Here is a 19,468-nt window from a genome sequence, read left to right on the forward strand (position 1 = left end):
TTTAATGAATCTTTAACAGTTTATTGGATTGTATTGACTCGGTTTTTTTTTTTAAATTAACAGTCATCCATCAATAGGCATGGCAACGGGAAGGAAATGGGGCGGGTTTTGTAATCCCCGGCCCCCGCCATGGTTTTTAGTGACAGCCCCCGGCCCTGGTACTCGGCGCGTATGGGGATTAACATCTCGTTTCCGGTCAAACCCATGAAGAATATATGTTAATTTGAGTCTACGTGAGATCCCTGGCCCCGACCCCGGTTTGAGTAACAACTCCCGGCCCATGTTTGAGCCTATCGGGGATCCCCGGCCCCGAAAAACCCCGTTCGAGTTGGGTGAGCCGGGTCCCCACCGAATTGGGGTAAATCACCATTCTTATTCATCAACAACCTACTCCAATATACTCCAATTTAAATATTGGAATTTTAGATTTGATAATATTAAATTAAGATTAGATATCCATTTAAATATTTGATTGATGAATGACTACCTAAACACCATCAATTATTTTTGATAATTTATTAAGAAAATGTCAATTCAACCTTGAAGTTGGTAAAAGAAATTTAGTTTAATTCTGATTTAAATTGACTTGAATTATTTAACTTTTTATCATATTTAATCAGGGTTAGGTTCCAGTGAGAAGCTTAAAAGAGATTTCCATTATTTGATCAATCATAACAGAATATCAACACTAATGAGATGTACTGAGATATACCAGATCAGTTCTCTTCTAAAATGAAATTTATGAGCAGGCATAAGATTAAAAGTGATCAAGGGTTTATATCTCTTCTTACGCGTCTTACAAAAACTTCTCTTTTCACACGATTCTTTCCCATTTAACCATCCTTAAAATGAAAGATTCCTAAGATTATGTACGAAGATTTGCAAATTCTACATCTATTTTGACAAATAAGCATAGACCATGATTTTTCACTTTCAAACAAAGAGTCAAACTTTTGTAGATACTTCAGGAATTATTTATTACTGAACTGTTTATACAATACTAAGAAGAAACAAAAGCCACCATTACTGTTCCACTAAGTTCAATAGAAGTGGGTGTAAATGTCGACCACAAAAACTACGAACACAGTCCCTTCATCTAGTTCCACTACACCACGTCGATCCAAAGAAGACAAGAATAAATCCTTTCTATCGATCCCTCCTCCCCCTTGATCCCGAGTCCACCTTGTCTTATGTTGTTTTCGGGGTGGTGGCTATTGGATCCCACCCGACCCAATCCTCCTTTGATCAAGTTCGCTCCGATGACTTCCATCAGTCGACCTTCTTCGCTCCTTGGCCTGTTATTGATCTTGAACCGTATCAGACCAAGCTACTAAAAGTAAATACCATTTTGGACCAAGCAAAACGGAGGACAGACTGTTGGTCGCTCATCTTGTATAGTGATGCAAAATCGCCCCAAAAAATTAATGTTGTGTTGTTGCAATTTTTTGAAGTACAAATCCATAAATATCTAACGTGGGAAATTGACCAAAATAGTCAATCTTTTCGACCAGATTTATTTTTTAGCTATTTTTTCAATCAAATTCTCATTTTAGCCAAAGTTTATGCAAATATCTTATGCATTTACGTAAAACCTATTTTCTGACTAAAAATAGATCTTTATAAAAATTTGCATAAGGTTACCCATTTGCGAAAAGAATTGCATAGTATCCCCATTTGCATTAAGAATTTAATATTTCTGATCTGAAAATAGGTTTTACACAAATACAGTCGATGCCAAAAGTGATTAAGGTCTAAGGGGTTGTTTACTAAACGCTTACCCAAATAAATGCTTACCAGGTCATATTACGTTATCGTATGAATGTGGCAAAAACCCGGAATCTTCTCTAGTAAGAGTCAAAACAAGGACCAAAAGTCTTATACGATAAATGAGGTTGACGAGTTTTACCACAGTTAACGTTTATCGGGTAAATTGTTATATACGATACCATTTAATTTTACCAAAGCAAATAAATGATAGTATTGAATTTTACTCGTAAACACTTATCCAAACAAACGTTTGATAAATGGTCCCGAAAGAAGAAATTTATTTTAATCAAATTCCCACTTAATCTCGAAAATTAATAATAAAAAATCCAGTGAAAACGATATAAATTATTCATCAAATAAAATTGCAGTTGAACAGCGATAGCTGCTCAATAACACCCATTGACTTACTAAAACAAGCAAAAAGTACAACAATCAAAGCACAACGTACAATTCATAAAGCCATTGGAATCAACCCTTTATCACTTGGGAAGCAGGTCAACAACTTTCAACCAAGCAGGCCTCGAAAGGATATCATCACACCACGCGCCGACATGCGGCCGCGCGTGAAACAAACTCTTCACCTTCGTTCCCATCAAGTAATGTATGTTCGGAAGGTGGTGGAGATCCGCCAGCGTGAAGATATCTCCGCCCAAATACTTGCTCTCCGTCAGCCTGTTTTCATATACATCGAGCACCTGAGCCAGCTTTCCTTCGAACTCCGCCACCACGGCGTCGTCGGTTTTTTGACCAAATATCGGCTTCAAGGCTAGCTCCCAAACCAGCTTCGCCGATGCCGGATCGAACTTCTGACCTTCGACTTCCATCCACACCGTTTGTATCGCCAACTTCTTTGGATCGCTAAATGTCAGATTCGTTCCTTTATTGGCGTAAACCTCTGCTACGTACTTGGTAATCGCTCTTGATTCTGCAACAAATAACTAAAAACTGATCCCTAGATAACGAAACAGACAGCTAGCGATAACATACACGAAAGTTTTCAAAACAACTCGCAAAAATAAACTGGAATTTGTGTATTATTAGCAATAGCATACACCGAAAATTTCAAATCGACACGCAAAAATAAGTTGGTGTACCAGCAGCAATAGCGTACACCAAAAATTTCAAGTCAAGTGGCAAAAATAAGCTGGAATTCGTGATTAGCAATAGCATTCACCACAAAATTTCAAATAAAATCGCAAAATTAAGCTGGAATTTGTGTGTTATTACCGAATAATTTGAGATCGCCATCTTCAAACGCTGGAACTTGACCGAATGGCTGCATATTATACAAATGCATATCAAATATAGAGAAATTTCAAGCGAATCAGAGATATATAAACGAGAAGTGAAATAGTACGTTGCGAGCAAGGAACTGAGGAGTTTTGTGTTCACGGCTGGCAAAGTCGACGGGAACGAATTCGAAGTCGAGATCCTTTTCGATGAGAGCAACCATAGATCGAAAGGTTGCGTTTGAACCAACGAGTCCGTGCAACTTGAGGGCCATTGTAGTAGTTACTGTTTGGAAGGAAATGGTGAGAGATTGAAGAAGATGGAGATGGAAGCAGGTAATGGATGTTTGAAAGATGGGAAGCAAAGTGGAATATATATAATAGAAGTCGGCGATGGTGGAGTGGCGGTGGGTGGTGTGAATGTAAAATCTTCTGACTTTTTCTTTTAGGATTTAAACAACGGAAAATTGATTAAATTAATACCATCTTTTCGATCACATTCACTTTTTTGTTAATTTTTTTTTTTTTTTTTTTTTTTTAAGGAAAAGTACAATAAAAATCAATGAACTTTTTTGTTTTGAATGATTAAGTCCTTGAACTTTTTTTTGGAACAAATAAGTCCTTGGACTTTTCAAAACATGTTAAATAAGTCCTTGAACATTCTAAAATATGTTAAATAAGTCCTTGAACAATTTTTGAAACAAATAAGTCCTCGGACATTCCAAAAAATGTTAAATAAGTCCTTGGACAATTTTTTGAACAAATAAGTTCTTGAACAATCCAAAACATGTTAAATAACTTTTTGAAAAAAATAAAGTGGTAAAATAGTGAAAAAAATCCGGAAAAAAACCCAATAAACATTCATATTTTGAACGATTAAGCCCCTAAATATTTTTTGAACCAAAAAGTATTTAGATTTATAAAATTAAACAAATATAAAAAAAAGTACTTACATTTACAAAAAAATAATTACCATTTTAACTAGTTGTACAAGTCATGAGAATGTATCCAACATGTTCTATAAAAGTTHAAGAAGTTATTTAACATGTTTTGGATTGTTCAWRGACTTATTTGTTCCAAAAATTGTCCAAGGACTTATTTAACATTTTTTGGAATGTCTAAGGACTTATTTAACATTTTTTGGAATGTCTAAGGACTTATTAAACATATTTTAGAATGTCCAAGGACTTATTTAACATTTTTTGGAATGTCTAAGGACTTATTTAACATATTTTAGAATGTCCAAAGACTTATTTGTGCCAAAAAATTGTCCAATGACTTATTTAACATGTTTTGGAAAGTTCAAGGACTTATTTGTTCCAAAAAAAAGTTCAAAGACTTAATCATTCCAAACAAGAAAGCTCATTGGTTTTTATTGTACTTTTCCCTTTTTTTTAAGGAATTAAACAACCAATTTAATAGTTACGTTTCAAAAATCTCAATTCACTTTAATCCAAATTATATGAGTTGGTCGGGTTGATACTACATCAAAATATCCTGCTAATCTTGAATATGTTGGTTTCTCTAGTGTATGTATAACTTGTTTTTCATCATCAACCATTTTATACAACTTATTCATCTCAGTGCATCATCTCGGTGCATCTCCCAAGCATAGAGATCTTAGCTTATGTTTCTCATCTTTACTCTCCTTCTCACTAGAACCCAACTATATATATATATATGTTCATTGATCAACTTTATAAGCTAATGGTTTAAAGTTGTGCGGTGGCAATTTTGTGATTATTGAGAAGTCTCGTGGCAATTTTGTGATTATGAATGTTCACATTATAGATCTAATCCAAGAGTTGAGAATTGGTCTTACGAGTCTCAAGAAAAACACTTGGTCTCACATGATCCAAAGTCTATATATATATATATGATTGAGTTCACGTGAGACCAACATGTTCTCGTGAAACTCGTGAGACAAAAATTTTACATTTGATACTTCATAGCAAAAAATTGTGAAGGTAAAAAAATTTGAACATTCATAGCAAAAACAAAATGAAAGTTAACTTCATAGTGTTTTGTTGTAAAATTTAAAGTGTACAAAAATGGTCTCACGAAAATAATCTGGTCTCAAATGATGGCAAGTGTGTATGTATGTATGTATGTATGTATGTATGTTCATATTTATCGGAGTAAAAGGTTTACTTAAGTAGTGGTAAATATTTGAAAAGTAAAAAAGTGATCCTAATATTTCATATGGGCAACATTTACGTATTTGACTGTGAAACACAGAATAATTCATCACATGGGTATGCGGGAAATAGAGAAGTAGTTTTGTAACTTTTATAAATAGGCGGCAAGTTAATTAGTTCATGTGTATCACAAAGGCTCAGTGAGTCGGTTAATTAGTTTATATGTGAATCACACGAGTTTATATGTAAATCAGTTAAAATAGTTCATATATCAATTATAGGGGTTCACATATGAACATATAGTTCAAATGTGAATCACACAGATTCACATACAAACTCGTTTGCCGCTTATTTATAAAAGTTTCGAAATTACACCTCTATTTTTTACATGGCTGCAAATGTTGACCAGTTAAAGTAGTAATTTTTGACCATTAAGATATGATATTGACTAGACGAAAGGCTATGATTACTTCTTTACTTTCCAAATATTTACCACTTCTTAAAATAACCTATGACTAGTTACTAAACATATATGCATAAGAATTATATAAAGATGTAAATTTGATTGAAAATATGTGTATATGAATAGGATACTTGATGATGGAATTGTATAATGTACATTTTAATAAGGACTCAACATTCATATTAAATCTAAGAAATAAAATGATACTGGGTTCACTGGTTGGATTCAAATGAAAGTAATATAATATCATACCAAAACCTATGGTTTGAAAATTTTACAACTCGATTGGATATTGGATTGCTTCAGGTTGAATATAGTTAGTTGGGTTTTTAATCATCCCTAATTTTAAAAATCGAATTTCTGTTTGAGTCAGAGTTTGAGAAAATGCTATATGTATTTGTGTAGAATCTATTTTCGGATTAAAAAAGAAATCCACAAGGGTGGTGCTTGATTTGTTTGAGCTTGGCTTCAAGGTCAAAAGTAACAGGAGGTCTTAGGTTCAAATCTAATGAGGAATAAAAATTCACATGCGGTCACGGAGGTTCAAATGCGGTGACTCTGACTATCTGCAAAGCAAGTGGTTGTCCTGATATTAGTCGGCTCGCATAGCGGGTTCGATATCCAGGTTAATCAAAAAATATATATATATATATATATTCACACAATATTCTTTATTTTTTTAAAATTTGTAAATCAATTATATGCAAATGTTTTGTAGCATCTGGCTAAAATTGAACCTCGATTGAAAAATGACTAAAAAGTGAATTTGATTTAAAAGATTAGCTATTTTGGTTAATTTATTTTTAAATAATACCATTTTTTAGGTGTTTAATCACTAAGAACTAAAAAATCCATGAGATTCGTGAAAAAATCTTTTTTAAGATTTTGTTTTACATTATTAATATATATTTGTTTCATAATGTTTTCGGTTCACATGTAATTAATTCACAATGTGAACTCGTTTAAAATGTTTGTAAGATAAAAAAAACTCACATAAAATAATTTCACTTTATGAAAAGAATATATATATATATATATATATGTGTGTGTGTGTGTGTGTGTATGTGTATGGGGTATATTTCAAATGCAAGCATGTTTATTTGTACAACCAATTCAACCTAATTAATTGAGATATTTATAGAAATGATGAGAGTTTATTTATTATAATTTAAGTATTTATGGAAGATGAATATGATTCATTAATTATGATCAATACTTTATATTATCAAACAATCAAAACTTATATGAAATCATATATTTATCAAATTAAATGAATGGTTAAGATTGAATTGTATTGATTGTATAAATGTAAATGATTGTATAATAACCGACCTATATATATATATATATAAAACAAATAGTTAAATAAATAGAAGTATATATTAATTATTACATTAAATTTTAGCCACAAATAAAAAGAAATATAAAATACTGCATTATATATTGATTTTCAAGGCATTCAAGAAAAGGTCACCTTTATAAATAAAAGAATAAATTACATTTTAAATATTGTGATAAAATATGTAATTAATTTAAGACAAGGATTAAACTTGCTATTGAGTGACAATTATAGGGACTAAATGTGTAATTTACTCTAAATAAGATAAATTTTTTATTTGGAAGGTTTTATAACCGCGACGACCACGCGTTAAGACTATTCGGATCCTAAAAGATCCGATTCCGACAACGACATCATTGATTACGTATGTGACTGCTTCCGTCATCTTGACGTCATATTATTTTTTATATTTTTTTATATTTTAAACTCTAACATAGGTTTTTTCTATTAACCTAGATATCTATTATGTTATGTAAGCCGACTAATCTTAGAACGATCATCTGCTTTGTGGGTAGTTTAGAATTATTGCATTTGAACCTTTGTGGTCACAAGGGGATTCTTATTACTTCTTGGATTTGAACATGAGACTTCCAGACACTTTTAACCCTTGGAACCAAATTTAAAAATCAAGATTAAGATATAATCAAGAAGTTATTTTACAGTTTTGAAAGGGCAAATTGCATGAAAAAGTAACGTACTTTAACATGACTCCTATCCTGGGTAACGTATTTCGGTATTTTAAAAACTTTCATTTTGGTACCTAAGATGTAAAATTTTAAATGTTTAAGTATCCGGGTAATTGGTTGAACCATTAACTGGTTATCATGCTGATGTGGCGAGTGATGTGGTATCCAGCTCAGTATCATTTGCTAATGTGGTTACTGGTTAGCGACATGAATTTTTTTTAATCTAAAATTTAGTTTTTTTTAATCTAAAATTAGTCTTCAACCGGTTACCCAAGTACATAAATGCTTAAAACTTTATATCTTATGTATCAAAATTGAAGTTTTGAAAGTGTGTTACACAAAATAGGAATCAAGTTAAAGTACGTTATTTTTTCATGTAATTTGCCCTTTAAAACTATACGAGACTTGTACATCTATGATTAAACGAGTTTATACAAGTAGTGTATTTAGAACTGTTTACGTAATATTGTATTGGGTTTTACAATGACATTTTAGTTGCACCAAAAATTATTGCCGGAAATTTGCAAAGAGGGATATTTAATCATATCTTAATTGTTCTCGGTATAAAATTGTGCTATAATTTGCTATCTGATTTAACTGAAATAGTAAAAGATTAACAGAAACCAAACAGAAAATGGACGAGTCTGGGTTTGTTCTCTAAAATTAACAGCGGATATGGACAATATGAAAATAAATATGGACATGCCCGTCCAACCCGTTTATATTTTGTAATTAATATTTTTTTTACCATTAATTAAAATTATACTAGTATATTGTAAACTTAAATATTAAAGTTATAAGATGGGACTCAGAACCCAAAAGGCTAAGGGGTTGTTTGTTTATAAAAGTCTTAATTTTGTTTTTCATTTCTTTCTCCACTTGTTGAGATCCATGTGTCACTTTAGTTGCTTAAAATTTTAATTGCAACGGTGTTTTTTCTTTGATTTTTGGTTTCACGTTTGTTAATCAATTGCTAGTGATCAAATTTATAGATTTATAAGAGGTATAATTTTTAGGCTCGTTAGTCCATGGACAAACCCGACCCGTTTATAGGACGGACAATGGCAAGTTGTCAAGCCCAAAAAAAGGGGCTTGGGTTTACAATATTAAGCTCGTTAGACAAAAAAACAAGTTAGGCCCGGCCCGGACCCAGGCAAATGATCACCTCTAAATGGTGATTTGTAAACATCAAGCACATCTGTCGGCCTCGACTCGAACTCTGCCACTACGAACTTGTTGGCTTCCTGCCTCGAAGATTGTATATCGAATTTCTAACCTTTCACTTTCATCCAAACCGAGTGTATCACCGTCTTCTTCTGATCCTTCATCGTCATATTCATTCTCTTAGAGCATCTCCAACGGATAACACCAAATCCATAAAATTTGATGAAAAAAACATAAGAAAAACATTGTGAAATTATGTACAAATCATTTATTTAATCCAATTACACTTGAACAACTATAGATGCTCAATTAAAATAAAGCACTAACAATTAAGGGGTCGTTTACTAAAACACTTACCCGGTAATAATTTACTGGTAAAATTCAACACTTACAAGCTAAGATTTTAGTCTACTAAAACGGCATTGTATGCAACAATTTACCCGGTAAGCACTAACCGTGGTAAGAGTCGTCGCACTTACTTACCGGATAAGACTTTTGGTCTTTGTCTCGCTCTTACCGGGTAAGATTCTTGAACCTTACCATATTCATCCAGTCAGAAAATGTGACTTAATAAACGTTTATCCAGGTAAGCGTTTAGTAAACGACCCCTAAAAAACTCTTAAACTCTATCAAAATATGTGTTTATTTGCTAGTTGAGCTAGCATGGAAGCGACTTTGACCCAAGCAGGCCTAGAAAGGATATCAGATGCCCACGCGCTGACATGTGGCCGCGCGTGAAACAAGCTCTTCGCCTTCGTTCCCATCAAATAATGAACGTTTGGAAGGTGGTGGAGATCGGCCAACGTGAAGATATCTCCGCCCAAATACTTGCTTTCCGTCAGCCGTTGTTCGTAAACGTCGAGCACTTGTGTCAGCTTCTCTTCGAACTCCGGCACCACGCCGTCATCGGTTTCCAGCCCGAGAATCGGTTTCAATGCTAGCTCCCAAACGAGCCTCGCGGATGCCGGCTCGAATTTCTGACTTTCGACTTCCATCCACACCATTTGTATCGCCAATTTCTTCGGTTCGTTATTTGTCATATCAGTCCCCTTATCGGCGTACGCCTCTGCTACGTACTTGGTAATCGCCCTTGATTCTGCAAGAAATTATTAACTAACGACTATATCCAACAGATTCTCTGTAATTTCTCTAAATTAGAGAACCAAAAGTCAAAATCATAAAGAAAATTATATTCAACTCCAATAAATTCTTTATTTTAGAAAAATTGAACATCAGTTATACTGAATAAAATAATTTATAATTTTATCATCGCCTTACATTTAAAACAAACTTTATATAAAAAAATGACAAATTGCATGAAAAAAGAACGTACTTTAACTTGATTTCTATTTCTGGTAACGTATTTTCAAAACTTCTATTTTGGTATATAAGATGTAAAGTTTTAAACATTTAAGTACTCGGGTAATAGGTTGAAGCATTAACCGGTTACCATGCTGGTGTGACGAGTGATGTAGTATCCAACTCAGGAGTATTTACTACTCAACCCAATTTCATCTCATCACTAGCCACATCAGCATGGTAACTGGTTAATGCTTAAACCGGTTACCCGGATACTTAAATGTTTAAAACTTTACATCTTATGTACCAAAATGAAATCTTTGAAAATACGTTAACAGAAATTGAAATCAAGTTAAAGTACGTTACTTTTTCATGCAGTTTGTCCATAAAAACTAATCAATAAATAACATTTCTCTATTTCAAAAAACAATAAGAAATCTGTCAGGGCAACATAGAGAACAAAAACTATGTTCTCTATTTTAAAGAATCTTTTGGAGATGCTCTGAGATGTTGGTGATTTTGATGAATCATCAGAATGTTTTATGTAATTGGATTAATAAATAAATAAAGATGACTAGAACTCGGGATGGTCGGATGTCAGCCGGGATTCAGAAGAATATGTTACAGTTCAGAAGGATGACATAAAAGTCGTTCGCCAAATACTTATCGGATAAGCGTTTTACCTTACCAGGTGAGCATAGCAAAAACCGAAAATCTTACCTGGTAATAACACACAAGGAGCTGGAGTCTTACCCCGTAACCGTTTATTAAACGAGCCCTTAGTTTTTGAAAACAAGCCTTTTCAGAACACCGAGATTTCAATTCTTAGATTCAGGGGTCGTTTACCAAACGTTTAATCGGATAAGTGGACATCAAGTCACATTACCTTACCGGATGAATATGGTAAGTAACAAAAATCTTACTAAGTAAGAGCAAGACAAAATAACTGGGATAAAAATAACTTTCTTTTACCAGGTAAGATTCTTATCCCGGTTATTTTTCTCACGGACCCAATTCCTATTTCCTCAACTTTAGAAACCGAAATCAACATCATACACCAAAAATTTCAAATCGATTTGCAAAATAAAGCGGAAATTTGGTAGCAAATTATTACCGAATACTTTGAGATCGCCATCCTCAAACACGGGAATTTGACCGAATGGCTGCATATATATACATATACATATCAGATCAAGAGAAATTTCAACCCCAAAACAGATATTTAAACGAGAAATCAAATATACTGATAAAAGTCGGGGAAATTTATCCAAATAGCCAAAAACGAATAAATGGTTTCACTTTTTAACTATTTTTTTTTTTACCTAAATTCACTTTTTAGCCGATCCTTACACTTACGCATATGCATAAAGATTGGTTTTCGGCAAAAAAGAAGAAGAAAATGGTTTGTAAGGATCCGGAACCTTTACGCATACAGTGGAATCCTTACCCAGAAACCTTAGACATATGCGTAAAGATTCTAGTTTCTTACGCATAAACCTTTTTTTTTTGCCGAAAACTAATCCGTATGCGTATGCGTGCTTTCTGAGCAATGATTGTCCAAAAAGTGAATTTGGGTCAGAAAATGACTAACAAGTGAAACTGTATTTACTGATTGGTTATTTATGTCAATTTCCCTTGAAGTTGTAAGTACGTTGCGTTGAAGGAACTCAGGAGACTTGTGTTCACGGCCGGCATAGTCGACCGGAATGAACTCGAAATCGAGATCTTTCTCGATGAGAGCAGCGAGAGCACGAAACGTTGGGCTTGAACCCACAGCTCCGTACAATTTGATGGCCATGGTGGCACAGCAGTTGACCAGTTTCTGTTGTGAAGAAGATGAAGATAATGGAAAGGTTGAAGCAAAGGAGAATTATATATAACATGATGGAGATGGTGAGGTGGTAGTTGGTGCTGTTGATGTAAACATCTTTGACTTTTAACGATATAAATATTAATATTGTCATCATAGCAGTTAAGGCGAGAATTGTAAGAAAATGATCTGGATCTTTGATCATTTTTAATCTCATCTCATCTCATGAATGTGTGTTTGATATGGAAATTGATTAGATGTATCTTGGTATATCTCATTACTGTTGATATTCAATTAGGATTGATCAATGGGCGAAGATCATTTCTTACCTTTCTCACCGGAGCCCAACCCAAACCGCTTCTAGAATTTTATTCACCTATTTTCTCATGGGTATGCAAAAGATAGAGGGGTGATCTCGTAACTTTTACAAGTAGGTGGCGAAATCTGAACCTATGTAATTCACATATGAGTTGTATTTTCATTTGTGAACCTATTAATTAGTTTATATGTGAATCAGTTAATTAATTCACATGTGAATCACAAGAGTTCATATATGATATTGTAAAAATTGAATTGATTCTTCTAAGTATAAAACCAAATCATTCATAAGGGTAAATATTTGTTTAAAATTAAATTTGGGTACTGTTTGACACTTGCTGAATGGTTTGGTACAGAATGATTATAATGATTAAGAAGCTCTCATGATATAGTACAAAATGAAATATAATTGTTTGGTAATTATTTACAATGAAATTAGGACACTGAATGGTTAAGCGAAGTTCAAAATACAAAATCATTCAGATTATTTATAAAACCATTAAAAAACAAACTTTTTTAACAAACAAGATTTAAATCTTAACGAATTCGGAAATTTTTAAACTGTTTGGGATAGGGTCAAGAGACCCGTTAGTTTGCATAGGAGACCGCCACTAAATGCATAGATGCTCTCATTCGAGTTGCAAAAGCCGATCATCCAATCTAATGGTAGAAAACTGTACATCTTAATTGACTTTCCACAAAATAGAACCCCAATTGACCGTTAGATTGGATCTAATCAAAAGTCCATACCACAACGAAAATAGAATAAAATAACAATGGCTTTCTGGAAATTATTGTTTAACGCTGATCAATTACGACATTTGACTAAATACTTATTCAATAGGAGTAACTTACAATGTTTCTCCCTGTGGTTGGTTATTAATTCCGATTTTCGTCCTTATGATTTAGAAATTGTTGTTTTTAATCTTTAAAGCGAATTGAGTTTTTAACGAGCTACTCGAACTCGAGTTTAAGCTCACTTATCTCGAGCTTGAGTCGATATCAATCACAAAATAAAACTCGTTTGACTTAACGAGCCGAATTTCATAACACCAATGTTCGACTCAACTCGTTTGAAAACTCAAGTGAACTTTTCGAGCCGACTGCTCGGGTCGGCTCGTTTGCATTCCTACGTATAAAGAAACCAAACTGTAAATAAACGTAAACCATAAAGATCTGAACAACAATAAGTTATAGATCATAAGGATGAAATAACAATGAATAAACCATAAAACAAAATCCACAATTTTTTTTTACCTGATCGCAGTGAGAAAAAAAAGTAATTTACTCATCAAATAGTGTGTAAAAAGATACATGGATTCAAACACGACGTACAACTCGGAGCAATTCTCAACAAACCTCACCTTCACCACCGCAACATGGAAGTAACCCTCWACCAAGCCGGCCGGGAAAGTATATCGGCGGCCCACGCGCGGACGTGTGGCCGCGCGTCAAACAGCCTCTTCGATCTGGTCATCATCAAGTAATACACGTTTGGAGTGTGGTGGAGATCCGCCAGAGTGAAGCTATCTCCGCCTAAATACTTAGTCTCCGTCAGCCGTGTTTCATATACATCGAGTACATCTGACAGCTTTTTTTCTAACTCCGCAACTACCTCCTCACCTCCACGAACTCGATGCATCGCTATTTCCATTAGCTTCCAGGAGACAGGATCGAATTTTTGATTTTCCACTTCCATCCACACCGTTTGGATCGCCATTTTTAACGGATCGTTCATTATCAGTTCCGTGCCCTTATTGGGGTATTTGCGTGCTATGTACTGCGTTATTGCTCTTGATTCTGACACAAATTACCAAAAATTAAGCCCTAGGAAATTGAAACAGACCGAATATACACCAAATTTCAAAATCAATTGACAACAGTTTGAGTTTATGATGTTATATTACCGAATAGCGTGACATCACCATCCTCCAACGCTGGAACTTGACCAAACGGCTGCAAATGCACACACAACACACACATCAGATTTCAGATCTAGTAAGAAAAGTTGAAGTCAACAACAGATGTGTTAATTCCGAAATCTAATAATATACGTTATACGTACGTTACGTGCAAGGAATCGAGGTCTTCGGTGTTCCCAGGCGGCCATGTTAACCGTAACTAACTCAAAGTCGACATCCTTCTCGTAGAGGCTAGCCAGAGCACGAAACGTTGCGTTTGAACCAACGAATCCGTACAGTTTTATGGCCATGTCGTGGTGGAAACGGCTGATTTCTTATGAAAAGATCAAAAGTGATATCAAAATCGCTAAGTACAGAACGAAGCCGAGAGATATGAGTTCAACAACAGAAGCAACGAACAAGGAGCTCAAATGGTAGATGATCGATTGATGGTGAAGTAGACAAACTTTGTGTAGGAGGAGAAGGGAAAGCGGGTGTATTATATAGGTGTAGGAAATTTCATAAATAGTCCTTGGAGTATGTCTCCATTTCCACTTTCGGTTATCTGGATTCTTATTTTGCATTTTAACCCTTCAAATTCTTTTGGCATTTGGTTTGTCTTCAAGTAAGATAAAAGCATGATTGTTTGTTAGCATTTTAAAGAGTTTAATAGAACTCAACGTTTATTGTCAGCTATACATGACTGTTTGGTAGTGGTTTAATGATGTATAAAATTGCTTATTTAGTAAGTTTTAAGAAAAGTTTATGTAGAAAGTCAAGTTTGTTTTCCAAACCTGTCATTTAACATTTCTAAAAATCTCAAATGGGTTATTGTTTAGTTGGTTGATTGATTTTGTGTATGGGACTGGTAATAGAGTAGTCTAAAAGCTCTGTCCTTGCATATTTGTAATTTTCGTTAATGGGTCGTTTATCAAACGTTTATTGGATAAATGTTTTTCGCGTGTCACTTACCTTTCGGATGAGCATTGCAAAGACCTCAAATCTTGCACTGTAAGAGGCATAGCAAAGACCGATAATCTTACCTGATAAGTGAGTTAAAATACTTTATCCAATTAAGAATGTTAACAAATAAGGTAAATGATGGTGGTGGTTTTACTTATTAACATTTGATAAATGACTCTTATGTGGCGTTTGGTTCGCATAATTTTTTTTTGATTGAATGAAATATGTTAAAGAAATTTGACTTTAAAGAAATTGCAATGAAATGTTGTTAGGTGTAACAATCCGTCCCACATCGGTTGGTGAGGAGAACTAAGCACTCCTTATAAGGGTGTGGATACCTCAACCTAGTATGACGCGTTTTGGGGCTTGCGTTGTGCGGCTGCCAGAAACAAAACCKTGCGACTACTGCTTTGTGGTTGAGCGGGCAGGTTAGTCAAAGCGGACAATATCATTGCTACGGGGTTCTGGGGGCGTTACATTAGGTTTGACCACATGTTTGGTTGACAGACATTGAAATGGAATATGTTAATGAATTGAAATTTATTTGTTTGGTTCACATAATGTAGCTTTGGAATTAGAATGAAATATTGGTAAATGACAAAAATGCCCCTTTTTGAAAACTTAAATTTTTTTAGAAGTAAAAATACTTTAATAGATTAATGATTTATTATGTAAAACAATATAAAATACACAAACCAAATATAACCATAAACCAAACAACGTTAATAAATCAATGGTGGTTGGCGGTGGTTCAGATAGATGGTCGGTTGTGGTTCAGATCGATGATGGTCCGTATGGATCAGTTGTGGTTCATATCGGTGGTAGTTCGCGGTGGTTTAGATGGAGGTGGTCAGCGGTGGTTCAGATGGACGGTGGTTCAGATCGGCGATGGTGATGATGGTTTAGATCAGTGATTGTTCAAATCATTGGTGGTCGACGGTGATTCAGATCGATAGTGGTCCTTGGTGGTTCAAATGATGATGGTCAACGATGGTTCATATCGATAGTGGTCCATGGTGGTTTAGATGGCGGTGATCGGCGGTGTTTTAGATCAACGGTGGTTCGGATCAAGGGTGGATCAGATCGATGGTGGTTCAGATCGGTGGTAGTCAGCAGTGGTTCAGATGATGGTGGTCGGCAGTGGTTAAGATCGGTGGTGGTCGGCGATAGTTCAGATCGGTGGTAGTCGACGGTGGTTCAAATCAATGGCATATTGGATTAAGGACGTATTTGTTATCATAAAAATTGAGAATTTCATTCCATCAAAATATCATTTAGTTGCTAAATAAATGTAAATTTATTTATTTGTAATGTTTTGAAGATTTCTTTCATGAAAAAAAAAATGAACCATACGAAGTAATAAAATTTAATCAATAAAATTCAACATTTCAATTCCATAAGATTCTTTCAAAACTTACAAACCAAACATTCCATTAAAATAATAAGAAGTTTGTTATAAAGAAAACCAAAATACTCCTCAAGAAGTCCACACCCGGTGGAAAAAGAATAGATGTTTCTAGAATCACATTTATAATGCATAAATGGTCCTTTGACCAAAAATATTCTTATAGAAAATACACGCTTTAGTGCGGACAAGTTAATATTTTAAATAAACGTTTTTTATATTTTATTATTATTATTATTATTATTATTATTATTATTATTATTATTATTATTATTATTTTTCTAAATTAACATGTTCATACCCGTCATTATTAACTCAACTTAGTTTTTAAGTTTCAATGTAACAACAAAAGATTTCATATATGTTGTTGACTATTGAAGTAAAAAATTCAATTGATATTAAAACACTTCGGGGTCGTTTTCGTTTACCTGATAAGCGTTTATGAGTAAAACTCAACACTATCACTTACTTATCGGATGATATTCTAGTCATAAAAAAGGCATCTTATGTAACAATACATTCAGTAAACACTAACCGTGGTAAAAATTGTTGTCCTCACTTACCGAATAAGATTATTGGTTCTTGTTATATTCATCTGCTAAGTTAACATGACTTGGTAAAACATTACCCGGATAAGTGTTTGATAAACATCTCATTCGAGGGATGTACTAAATTTTATTTTATTTTCTTTTTTTTTCTAATTTGAAGATTTCTTCTTCTTCTATTTTATTTTAATTTCTAAATAAAAATGTATCATATTTTACTGAGATGTTCTTAAACTTCAAACAAGTATTTCTTTTAACTGGAATTTTATAAGTTTGTTTTAAATAAAGAACGTATACCGAAGACAAAGCAGTAATCTTGAATAAAAATGGTAATAAAATATTTTATCTGAAAGCATGTTAAGGTTTATCTATTGAGTTAAATACTTGACTAAAGTATTTATCAAACAATCATCTTTTTTTAATCAAAGACCTTCCAGCCTAGTGGTAAAGGATTGGGCATGGCATAGTCATGAACCCGAGTTCGAGCCTTGGGAGGGGGGTATTGGCAACATTTAAGTGGGGCCATGTTTAGCCTCCAAATTTGCCGGGGATTAGTCGGGCTTTGGCCTGGAGACCCTTACAAAAAAAAAACAGTCATCTTTTAACATTGTTACAAAAGAGCCTGTGAATCCACAAACCTGCTTTGCAGAACATGCCTAGAAGAAGGATTTTCTGTTTTTCTTCTAAAACACGACCCATCATTCGACAAAAATGACTGAGAAAGCAAATTCACATATTTAATAAGCCAATTTACTTACTTTTGTGATATTTTGTTGAAAACGACTATTCGATGAATTTTGAGCGAGAAATCAGTAACAATAATAAATACGAATTTCTTTAGACCTTGACTTCACTTCGTAGATCGCACGTTAAACTGATTTGCATAGGTTTAGGTATTTAGAGCATCTACAACATGTGTTATATTTTCTCGTTTTTCTTCTAAATCTCGATATTTCCCATTTCTCCTTTTTTTTTAGATGAAAGTATAACATCGTTCTTAAAGTAAACTTTTTTCAGATTTCTAAAATAGGGCAAGTTACATGAAAAAATAGTGTATCTTAACTTGATTCATATTTCACGTAACGTACTTCCAAAACTTCTATTTTGGTACCTAAGATGTAAAATGTTAAACATTTAATTATTTGGATAACGGGTTGAAGCATTAACCGGTTACCATCCAACCGGCTAACTGAATTGAATATCATATCACTCGTCATATTAGCATGGTAACCGGTTAATGCTTCAACCGGTTACTCAGGTACTTAAATGTTTAAAATTTTACATATTAATTATCGAAAAGAAAGTTTTAAAAATACGTTACTCAAAATAGAAATTAAATTAAAATACGATATTTTTTCATTCAATTTACTGAATAAAATATTACAACCTTAAGGAGTTTGTTTTGCTAAGAAAATGCATATGAATGAGTTGGTAGAATAATTATTGTGTTTGGTCAAGTTTCTCATTCTTGACCAAATGAGAGAATATAGCCAAATGAAATTCTAGAAGCGATTTCATTCTCATCCGAATGATGTTCCCCACCTTAAAAAATAAGAAGTGAAACCATTTATTAAAAAATAATAAAAACTTAATCAATAAAAATGAGACAATTTTTATACTTGAGACTTCACAAAAAAATGTTGTGAGGGTAAAAAAAAAGTCAAATCTTCACGGCAAAAAACATTGTGAATGTTACTTTCACAGTGTTTTGATGTGAAGTTTCAAGTGATACTTTCACAGTCGTACGAAAACAGTCTTGTCTCACATGATCCCAAGTTCGAACCTACATATGTATGTTTCGATGGCTCTCCTAGACTTATCAATTTGTTTTTGTAAATAAGATTTTTTGAGTAATAAAACTTTTGTTAAGATTTAGTTGTATTTCAGGATATTAGAGAATAGAGCATCAATCGTAAATAAAAACAAAAAAAAAAAACACATTGAAATTAACCAAAAATTTGAAAAAGTCTCCTGAAATCACCAAAAACCCAAAAAAAAGTTTCTTAAAATCGACTAAAAAACTTTAGAAATCCCTAAAAACGGTGGATTACGGTAAAAAACAAATCAGACGACTTTATGGCTCTTCGATTCACCTTAAAGTTGTACCCAGTTGACAAAAATCTTGGTTCCATCATCTATAAACACGATAATGAATTGACTTGTTATTAATTTTTTTCACCAATTTAGTATTTATTGTATCCATTTAAATCGATTAAAAGACAGGTAAAATGGTATATGGGAATTCAAATGAGAATGTCCAACGTATGAGATTAAAAAAGATGGGTACAACATTTCTTAAAAACAACCATCAACCCCGGTACTTTTAATCGAAATCGACGAAAATTGATCAAAATTAATACCAAAAAATTCATGCCTAAAAAACGAACATTTTATTCTCATCGACAAGTCTTTCGTCCCTTTTCTTTCTCTCACGCATTCTC

The 19,468-nt window shown here is 33.5% G+C and overlaps 3 protein-coding genes across 3 annotated transcripts; all 3 read right to left on the reverse strand.

Moving 5' to 3' along the window:
• Window positions 1-2,085: 2,085 nt before the first annotated feature.
• Window positions 2,086-3,335, reverse strand: LOC112506544 (glutathione S-transferase PARB-like). Its single transcript, XM_025110668.1, has 3 exons — window positions 3,125-3,335; window positions 2,995-3,043; window positions 2,086-2,692 (listed from the first exon to the last, which is right to left on the reverse strand). Exons 1-3 carry the CDS (start codon window positions 3,269-3,271, stop codon window positions 2,247-2,249), a joined length of 642 nt encoding a protein of 213 aa, XP_024966436.1. The 5' UTR covers window positions 3,272-3,335; the 3' UTR covers window positions 2,086-2,246.
• A 6,080-nt stretch (window positions 3,336-9,415) lies between these two features.
• LOC112508055 (glutathione S-transferase-like) lies at window positions 9,416-11,883 on the reverse strand. Its single transcript, XM_025112838.1, has 3 exons — window positions 11,737-11,883; window positions 11,200-11,248; window positions 9,416-9,882 (listed from the first exon to the last, which is right to left on the reverse strand). The coding sequence occupies exons 1-3, from the start codon at window positions 11,881-11,883 to the stop codon at window positions 9,416-9,418; spliced, it is 663 nt and encodes a 220-aa protein (XP_024968606.1).
• Window positions 11,884-13,407: 1,524 nt separating this feature from the next.
• On the reverse strand, window positions 13,408-14,588 carry LOC112507045 (glutathione S-transferase-like). The gene is made up of 3 exons (XM_025111442.1): window positions 14,279-14,588; window positions 14,121-14,169; window positions 13,408-14,013 (listed from the first exon to the last, which is right to left on the reverse strand). The coding sequence occupies exons 1-3, from the start codon at window positions 14,423-14,425 to the stop codon at window positions 13,580-13,582; spliced, it is 630 nt and encodes a 209-aa protein (XP_024967210.1). The 5' UTR covers window positions 14,426-14,588; the 3' UTR covers window positions 13,408-13,579.
• Between the last annotated feature and the right edge of the window lie 4,880 nt (window positions 14,589-19,468).

The sequence above is a fragment of the Cynara cardunculus genome, assembly GCF_001531365.2.
Source record: "Cynara cardunculus var. scolymus isolate 2C chromosome LG 2, CcrdV1, whole genome shotgun sequence".
Classification (NCBI taxonomy): domain Eukaryota; kingdom Viridiplantae; phylum Streptophyta; class Magnoliopsida; order Asterales; family Asteraceae; genus Cynara; species Cynara cardunculus.

Coding starts and splice junctions, on each gene's coding strand:
- LOC112508055 (XM_025112838.1), bottom strand. CDS start 11,883: ATGGCCATCAAATTGTACGGAGCTGTGGGTTCAAGCCCAACGTTTCGT. Junction 11,249..11,736: donor CTGAGTTCCTTCAACGCAAC/GTACTTACAACT, acceptor ATATATATGCAG/CCATTCGGTCAAATTCCCGT. Junction 9,883..11,199: donor TGGCGATCTCAAAGTATTCG/GTAATAATTTGC, acceptor AATTTCTTGCAG/AATCAAGGGCGATTACCAAG.
- LOC112506544 (XM_025110668.1), bottom strand. CDS start 3,271: ATGGCCCTCAAGTTGCACGGACTCGTTGGTTCAAACGCAACCTTTCGA. Junction 3,044..3,124: donor CTCAGTTCCTTGCTCGCAAC/GTACTATTTCAC, acceptor TATAATATGCAG/CCATTCGGTCAAGTTCCAGC. Junction 2,693..2,994: donor TGGCGATCTCAAATTATTCG/GTAATAACACAC, acceptor TATTTGTTGCAG/AATCAAGAGCGATTACCAAG.